Source organism: Mus caroli, unplaced genomic scaffold, assembly GCF_978045245.1.
Source record: "Mus caroli unplaced genomic scaffold, Mus_caroli_1 scaffold_10, whole genome shotgun sequence".
Taxonomy (NCBI): Eukaryota; Metazoa; Chordata; class Mammalia; order Rodentia; family Muridae; genus Mus; species Mus caroli.
The window spans coordinates 114,964,940-114,973,537 of record NW_028227265.1 but is presented as its reverse complement, the minus strand read 5'-3'; the positions used below and the strand labels follow the sequence as shown (position 1 = coordinate 114,973,537).

The 8,598-nt window shown below is 39.7% G+C and overlaps 1 protein-coding gene across 1 annotated transcript; it reads right to left on the bottom strand.

The window, feature by feature from the left end:
• Nucleotides 1-3,651: 3,651 nt before the first annotated feature.
• On the bottom strand, nucleotides 3,652-5,541 carry LOC110287619 (beta-defensin 3-like). The gene is made up of 2 exons (XM_021154186.2): nucleotides 5,484-5,541; nucleotides 3,652-3,782 (listed from the first exon to the last, which is right to left on the bottom strand). Exons 1-2 carry the CDS (start codon nucleotides 5,539-5,541, stop codon nucleotides 3,652-3,654), a joined length of 189 nt encoding a protein of 62 aa, XP_021009845.1.
• Between the last annotated feature and the right edge of the window lie 3,057 nt (nucleotides 5,542-8,598).

Genomic DNA, 8,598 nt, shown 5'->3' with positions numbered 1-8,598 from the left:
TCCATTAAAGAGACGTTGTTTTAAAATCTTATCTCTATAAGTCTACTTTTTAGGATAAGAATTACATAATATATTATCTCAATTTAGAAGTATCTCTAGAGGACTAGTTTTCTGGGCTGGTTTATGCCAGGTGCTTTTGTTTGAAAATGACTCTAGCTCTGAGTTACTACTTAAGTTAACTTTGTAACCAGTGTTATACCTTTTTAATCATACCCAAATACTTATAAGCCAATTCTCTATGACCAAGATGTACAGATCATATTTATACCTTTAAGACCAATCAAAAACCAAATGAAGTGGCTACACGAATCTTATAAATTTAGATCAATCAAAGAATTTTACTTTTTATAGCCATACTTATAAGATAAAAACACACTTTGTCATATGCTAAACACAATAATCACAAAATTGCAGAGAACTTTTTAGGAAAAAACAACTATTAGCTTATTTGCCTTAGAACTAAGAGGTTGCAGATTCCTTTTCTTTAAAAAACAAGTCTTTCAGTAGGACATCTCTTGCTGTGCTTGATTTTTGACCAAAGTGAAGGCTCTCTTTCAGCCTTTTTTGTGCAAACTGAGAGTGAATCAGCAGGTAAAGTTTTAACCATTTATCTTTGTTTTATTTTTTCAACATGAAACATAAAACAGTCATTCAGACAACGACACAATCACTCAGACAACGAAACAAAAGACATACATGAATTGACATGATTGGTGCACCAAACATTAGACAATACATAAAGGGTAGAGAATTTCTCCTGTAGGGGCCAGAGAGAATAAAACAGGGTGTCCCCTGCATGTGGTGAGGTAAAGTCAGTCACCTTCTGATAACCAGGAAGCAGACAGGAGGTGTCTGTCTGCCAAGACCCATTGCTGTGCTCTGTGTCCAAACCTAACTCACCAATACTAGGGTGATTTACAGAATGTACAACCATCTTCCAGAGGAGGCTCGGACTAACCAAGACTTTACCACTCATCTTCTTGAGGACAGTTAGGATCTCAGCCAAGCCAGGTTAGGCAGTGAATATTTCCAGTGGAGTGCTGCTAGGTGTGTGTCAACTCTTCAGCTCAGTGGTACATTGTTATGTGTGTGTACCCTCCATCTGAGTGTTGCCTTGATGCATATGTGTACTCCAAGAGTAGTGGGCTGCTCTGTGTGCACCTCAGCTCCAGTGTGTGTGTGTGTGCGTGTGTGTGTAAGTGTGTATGTATGTGTGTATGTGTGTGTATGTGTGTATGTGTAAGTGTGTGTATGTCTATATATGTATGTGTATGTATGTGTGTATGAGTATGTGTGTATGTATGTATGTATGTATATCTGTGTATGTGTCTATGTGTGTATGTATGTGTGTATATGTATGCATGTGAGTGTATGTGTGTATGTGGATGTATGTGTGTTTTTGTGTATATGTGTATGTATGTTTGTGTATGTGTGTATGTGTATGTGTGTATTGTGTATATGTATTGTGTATGTGTGTATATGTGTGTATGTGTATGTGTGTGTGTGTCTGTATGTGTGTGCATGTGTATGTGTGTGTGTGTCTGTGTGTGTGTGTATGTGAGTGTATGTGTGTGTGTGTCTGTGTGTGTGTGTATGTGTGTATGTGTGTGTGTGTGTGTGTGTATGTGTGTATGTTTGTTCACCCCCAGCTGCAGTGGTGCTTTCCTATGTCTCCACACCTTGTTTTCCATGGTTCTCGGCCCTGTGTGCAGCCCCAGCTCTGTTTCTCTCAGAAAACCAAAGGTTCCTGTCATTTTTAGAAGTACAAAGCTATTTAGCATTTTATTGCTTTTATCCATTTTAACTATGCTTACAAAAGTCTGACCTTCAAAAAAAGCCATTAAATTCTTTTCTCAGGTGAGGAAATTTGCTACAAAACCCTTGTAAGTCCTGCCATCCTCTAAAGACCCAGAATGATGCTTCAATTGCTTCAGAAAACTTCATCTCAGTCCTCCAACAGTCAGCAGTGACTTTGAGCATCAGCTAAACAACAAGTTTATAATAGATAACAGTATGGATTATTAAAAATAATTCTTTGAGGAAAGGGTCTGATGAGCCCAGCGTCAAGATGAAGTGTATGGGTTTGTAGTGCAATCAAAAGGACAAATGCAGTCCTTGAATAACAAACAAATGATTCATTTATTTTTGGATGTTTTAAATCACTTTCATATTTGTGTATGTGTTTTATACACCATTTGTTTTTATGTGTGATTAGATATGTGTGAAGACTGAATGTAAAGGGTTCTCTTCAATCACTCTGTTTTTAAATTTATTAAAATATTACTATTATTATTAGTGTTTGGTGTTTTTCTAGTATGTGCTGTATATAGGCTTGCCATGAAGGCCAAAAGAAGGTGCTGAATCCTCTGGAACTGGAGTTACAGAAGGTGATGAGATGCTACTTAGGTGCTGGGAATCTAACCAGGTTCTCCAGATCTTTCATTGAGCCTGTGATCATGCATTTGGTCTGGCAGGCTGGCCAGTGAGTTTGGAGATCCACGTCTCTCCATCCCATCCCCCAGGGCTAGGAGTACAGGCATGCTATGATCCCTGGTTTATTAAATGGGTGCTATGAATCAAACTCAGATCTGTAAGCTTGCACAGCACACACTTATGAACAGTGCCCTGGTTTCAGACTCCTACTTTAAATTTCATTTAAAATTTTTATTTAAATTTAAAAATTATGGTATGTATCTTCAGCCAACATTCTTTTATTGCATGTCAATCATTTGACAAAAACTCCTTTTATCAGTTTTGTCTATCCAGGTGAGTTATCTTTTCTTTGGGGTCTCATTTCTTCTTTCAGACAGAGAATTCTGAAAATCTAAGGTATCCTGCTGGAGTTGAATTATTCTCATGAACATAAATTGTATGCACATTAACTGAAAAACCCCATCCAAGCCAGATGGGGAGCCCATCATACTGTAAAAGCCCCTGTGGAAAGGTAAGGACTAGGGCAGAATCTGAACTTTTGATTTACTAACCATAGCCTTGTTTTTTCTTAACCTTGCTCTTCCTTCTTATTGCTTTCAATAAGGCCTTGTTTTCCATAGTTCATGTGTCTTATGTCTACATGTAAGAAAGCACCCCACTTACTCAACTTGGCCAGTCAATTTAAAATAACATGATGCAATATATTCTATCAGTGGTCAGTACATAAATGATAAGAGACTCTGGAACACACACTCAAGAGCTTTCATAGACAAAGTGTGCATTAAAGTCTTAATCACAAACACACAAGGCATAAATGACTAAGAGGCACAACCTAAAGAGAAGCTGGAGTCTCCATCTTTGGCTTTCTTTGGGATTGGATGGGCAAAACAAAGATGTTGAAGAGGCAAAATGATGAAGAACATAGGAATGATGGCTGTGTGTGGTGTCTACAGGAAATCAATTAGCATATCAGAGACTGGATAGATATCCATAAAGTCCAGAAGCATAAGAGAAGCCTACTTATGTCACTGATTGACTTCTACAAGGATTTTAGAACTCAGCCCATGAAAAAACAAACTGCGAGGTCATACAGCTCCTAGGCAGCCCTTGTTTGTATTTAATCAAAAAACTTTAATTTGGTTTAAGTTTTGTCCATCTTCACGGAGGAACAAATTCTGGTGTTTTCTTTGGTTCACAGAATCTTGGTCTTCCTCTCTATTATCTCTTGCAGCATTTGAGGAAAGGAACTCCACAACTCCCAATCTGATGAGTATTGCCAATGAACCAATTCCAGCATTTGCCTCCTTTCCTCAAACAACTTACTGTATTGTTGATTTTTTGGCTAAAAGCTGAAAGATAAGTAAGAAAAACCACACATTAAAATTGAAAGTGACAGGACAGAAATATATACTAATGGGTCTTATGATAAGTAGATCCCAGAAGGCTGTTCTGCCCAAACAGGGATGTCTGTTTTAGCAGGGCTAAATCCAATTCTTGATAGAGAAAGGCACTGTTGCAGTGTAGAGGGGGTGCCAGTATTCTTAGAACCCAAATATTGAAGGGTCTGCTCCACTCCTCACTGACTGGGGTTTTCAGGGTCAGCAGGTAGGAACTCAGGAAACATTCTGTGTGAGTCCCTAGCTGCTTCTCAGCAGCCCTGCCTTTGCTTTTCTACACACAAGACACTTGTTCTAGTATCTGAAACAGACACTGAGTGTGACTGTCCACATGAATGTTCATGTGTGCACACACATATAGAGGCCACAGGTTGGCCTAAGATGTGCTCATCAATTCCTCTCCGGCTCATTAATTGTTTTAGCTCCCTCTTGTGAGTTGTCTAACCCCATTATTCTGTTTGTCTAAAGTCAAGTATGAAACACAGCTTGGAGGCTGGAAAGATGGCTCAGCCTTTAGGAGTGCATACCACTCCTGCAGAAGACTTGATATAAGTTCCTAGTACCATATCAGGCAGCCCATATGTGACAAATAACTTGATCTCTGAGAGGTTAGATGTCCTTTTATGACCTCTGTGAGTGCTGTACTACTTGGCACATAGCCATACACACATCAATACATATACACATAATTTAAAGAATATGAATCTTTTCCACTAAATACACTTAAGCAAAAGTTTGGGAGACAGGATTTCATAGCCTCCCCTGAGCTATGAGCCTCATTAACCCTGTAGACAGTGTGTGCTTAATTGTATTCCATGGGGCTAGGGGGAGAGGAAGTTCTCAAACACAGGCAGGGCTGGTTATTCTGGAGAGTTCTCTAGAGTAAGCAGAGACTCTACTCCTTATATATAAAGATTTCTAAATTAATACCTTTCTGTTCAGGTAAGAATCAAACATTCTTCATGTTATTGTTTTTAAGCTATCTATCAGACACTCATTTCATTATCATAAGCTTAGCATCAGGAGTTAGGAAATGGAAGTCAAGTGCTGCAGATCAGCAGAGCATGTGTCTACCTTAGGATACTTCAAGGGAAAAAGAAAGAGTCCTTCGTTTGTGTTAGTGGTCATAAAATACATATTTTCTAAAATGCTTAGAAGAAAGAAAGAAAAATGCGAAAGTAAGGATGATATCTGTAAAAAGGAGAAAAAGACATAGATAGAAACATAGAGATGGACATATACACAGAGAGACAGACATACACACATAGAGACAGAAAGACAGATGCATGCCCAGAGGAACACACACACACACACACACACACAATGAGAGGGAGACAAACCAACACACAAAGATTAAGGGACATAAAGGTATACACATGCACACACACAGAAACAGAGAGAGAGAAAGAGCAAGAGAGTGACAGGCAGACAAATAGACAGACACAAACATAGAGACAAAGAAACATAAGGACACAGAGAGAGATGCAAACACAGAGAAACAGAGAAAGATACAAAGAGAGGGATACTCCAGAGACAAACACAGAGATACACAGGCACACACACACACACACACACACACACACATACACACACACATGATATAGGGTGTTTTCTCTCATATCAGTGTGGGATCACCATACTCCCCTGACTCACCTGCAAGTGGAGACAGCAGCACCAGGAGAAAAGTGAAGAGAAGGCAATGGATCCTCATGACTGAAGCCTGGTGAGGTGCAGAGATGCAGAGGGACTTGAGCTCAGTGTCTCATATAGTGCCAGGTACTGCTTCCTGGGTAGATTTCAACACTGAATAGAACCTCAAAATTACAATTATGTATCACAGAGCACCTTATCTGTCTTGTCAAGGAGTGGCCCTTTGAGAGCACACTCAGTGTTCCTTATGCAAATGTGAGGATCCCCAGGTGATTTCCTCCTGCACTGTTCAATAAGAACAGCTTCCTGCCTTATATGTTATGTGAGAGGGACACAGGCTGTCCTGGGACATTCTTACTGGTTACAATTGGAGCATACTTGTCTATAACTCAGACATTTGACTTGGTCATCTTAGAGTTTGTCAACAAGCTTAGGCCTCAGTGGGGAGTAATTTCACATAGATCTATTTGAGCGTGGGCACACTCGGATGCTGGAGTCAACAAAATGTGAGCCAAGTCAAGGTTCCGCAGACCTTTTAGGTCAGAACATGGGCCTCATTTCATAGATTTCTCCAAGATACTACTCAACAGTGGAGTTCATTTACTACAGTGGGGTCAAATTGGTGTGCTGCTTCCTCTCTCAGAGAAGCAAAGAGTTGGTAATGTGTTACCTGAACATGGGGCCCCGGGGCCACCTAGAAGAAAGCAGGGAGTAGCTGGTTCTAACCACTCTGTAATGAATAACTCGTGGGACATACTAGCCTTTGGGTCTGTGGTTCTTCTCTTTCTAAGATGATGTGAGTATCGGTGATGAGGGGTTCAGTTGATTCTTGAATTCTATCCTTAGAATCCATGACAGTGAGAATCAATTCTCTTGTACCATCTCCCTACTGCACTTGCTGTGAACTGTCTGAGGGGTGCTGTGTTGTTCATCTCTGAATGAAGTCTCTTGGAAATTCTGTAACCCAGCTGTACATCTTTATCCTAGAAAACCATTGACATGTATCATGGCTTAACACATCCCTAGAACTGAGAAAGAAGGATTTTGTAAGAGAAAAGAATTTATCTTTCTCAGGATTTTTTTCTTCCCTACAGGAAGAAGAAATAACCAGAGGAGCAGAAATCTATAATGTATGAACAGTTTTGACAAAGGCTCTTGTATGGAGATCCCAGCTAAGATATTTGAGGCTGGAGAATGAAGAGTTTGGACCCACACTAGAATCCTCACTCCCACTGCTGTGCTCTGAAAACCCACCATTTGGCCTTGGTGGACACATGTTTTGAGGTTTTTTCTTTATTAGTTACTTTCTTTATTTACATTTTAAGTGTTATCCCCTTTCCTAGTTTCCCCTCTGAAAAATCACATAAACTGGTATAAAGAAGAGATTTTAAATTAAAACAAGATATAGTAAGTATATATATTTGTGGATTTCTGTGTACTATCTCAGTACATAGATAGGGTAGGGAATGATCAACTCGGGATAATTACCATATCCATCGCTTCAAATTGCATAAATTTACTATACTAAGAGTAGTTCCACTCCCCTCTCATTAGCTTCAGTGATACTAACATACAATAGACCAGAAGAAACCAGACATAATTCTCCTGTGCTTTTTAAAACACCAACATCCCTCTATTCTTCTTACCTATACCTTTCTCTGGTCATTATTTGCCTGCTCTGCAATTTGAGGGTTTCTTAAAAGTAGCAGGTGGTTGATCTGTAATAATGGCTTGAGCCAAAGAGGAAGTTTCTCCTGGATTAGGGAATGACTGGGCTAGGTTAGGATACAGTGGCATGTTATAAACAAGTTCTGGCTGGGATTAGAGGATTTCCACATACTGTCTCATGCGTCTTTGGGACTTTGCTTCCCTGTGTGATGCAGGTGTCTATTGAAAAAGCATACTTACTCATCCCCAAGACTAAGATATTTCTTCCTGTCAGAGGAAGAACAGACAAAACTTAATGTGGAATAATTATCTGTAAATACTCAGCCTGAATTAATACACCTCCCCTCTCCATTTGCATAATTTCCTCACTTTCCAGAGTAAAAAGCAAATGTGTTCATTATCTATCAATGTGGCCAAATACTTTTGACAAATCAAACTTGATGGAAGAGAAGTTATTTTGGCTCAAGCCTTAGAGATTCAATCCATGGTCAGTGGGCATCACTGTTTTGTGTTCTGAAGCAAGGCAGGACATAAATGGCAAGGAGCTTGTGATGAGGTAAACTCACTCACCTCCTGGTAACCATGAAGCAGAAGGGAGGGGTCTGGGATGCCAATACCCATTGCTATGCTGTGTTCAAACCTAGCTCACTTCTAATAGGCCTACATGCAGAATGCCCCACCATCTTCCAGAGGAGTCTCAGACAAACCAAAATTTTATCACTTTTCTTCTTGAGGACATTTAGGGTCTCAGTTAAGCCAGGTAAGGGAGTGAATAGCTCTATTGGAACACTGGTATATGTTTGTATATGTGTGTGTGTGTATTCCCCTAGTTCTTGTGGTATACTGCTAATTTGTGTATCCCTGTTAGTTGAAAATGGTCTGTTCCTGAATAAATCATGCCAATGTGCACAATTCACAATGTGAGATGTCTTTATTGAAAAATGGAAGAAGTGAGAAGAGAGAGATGGTTCAGAGTTTGTGTCTTTATCCAGTCCATGACATAGGCAATGCAGATAATAACTCACAGGTGATATAGTTAACACAAGGGGTGTGTGAAGGTTTCCATAGCAAACAATGCAGGAGGATCCTGTCACCTAGGGAGGACATCATAGATGGATCAGAGGCTGGCTGTAAACAGATTCTGATGCTAACATACATCCTTTTTTCTTTTCCTAAAATGAGGAAAGAGAAGAGAGGGGGAAGTCAATGGTGCAATAGCAATAGGGACATAGGATTTCTTTCTTTCGTTTTTTTTTTTTTTTTTTTGGAAATTATTTTTTTATTAGGTATTTTCCTCATTTACATTTCCAATGCTATCCAAAAAGTCCCCAATACACTCCCCTCCACACTCCCCTACCCACCCACTCCCACTTTTTGGCCCTGGCATTCCCCAGTACTGGGGCATATAAAGTTTGCAAGTCCAATGGGCCTCTCTTTCCAGTGATGGCCG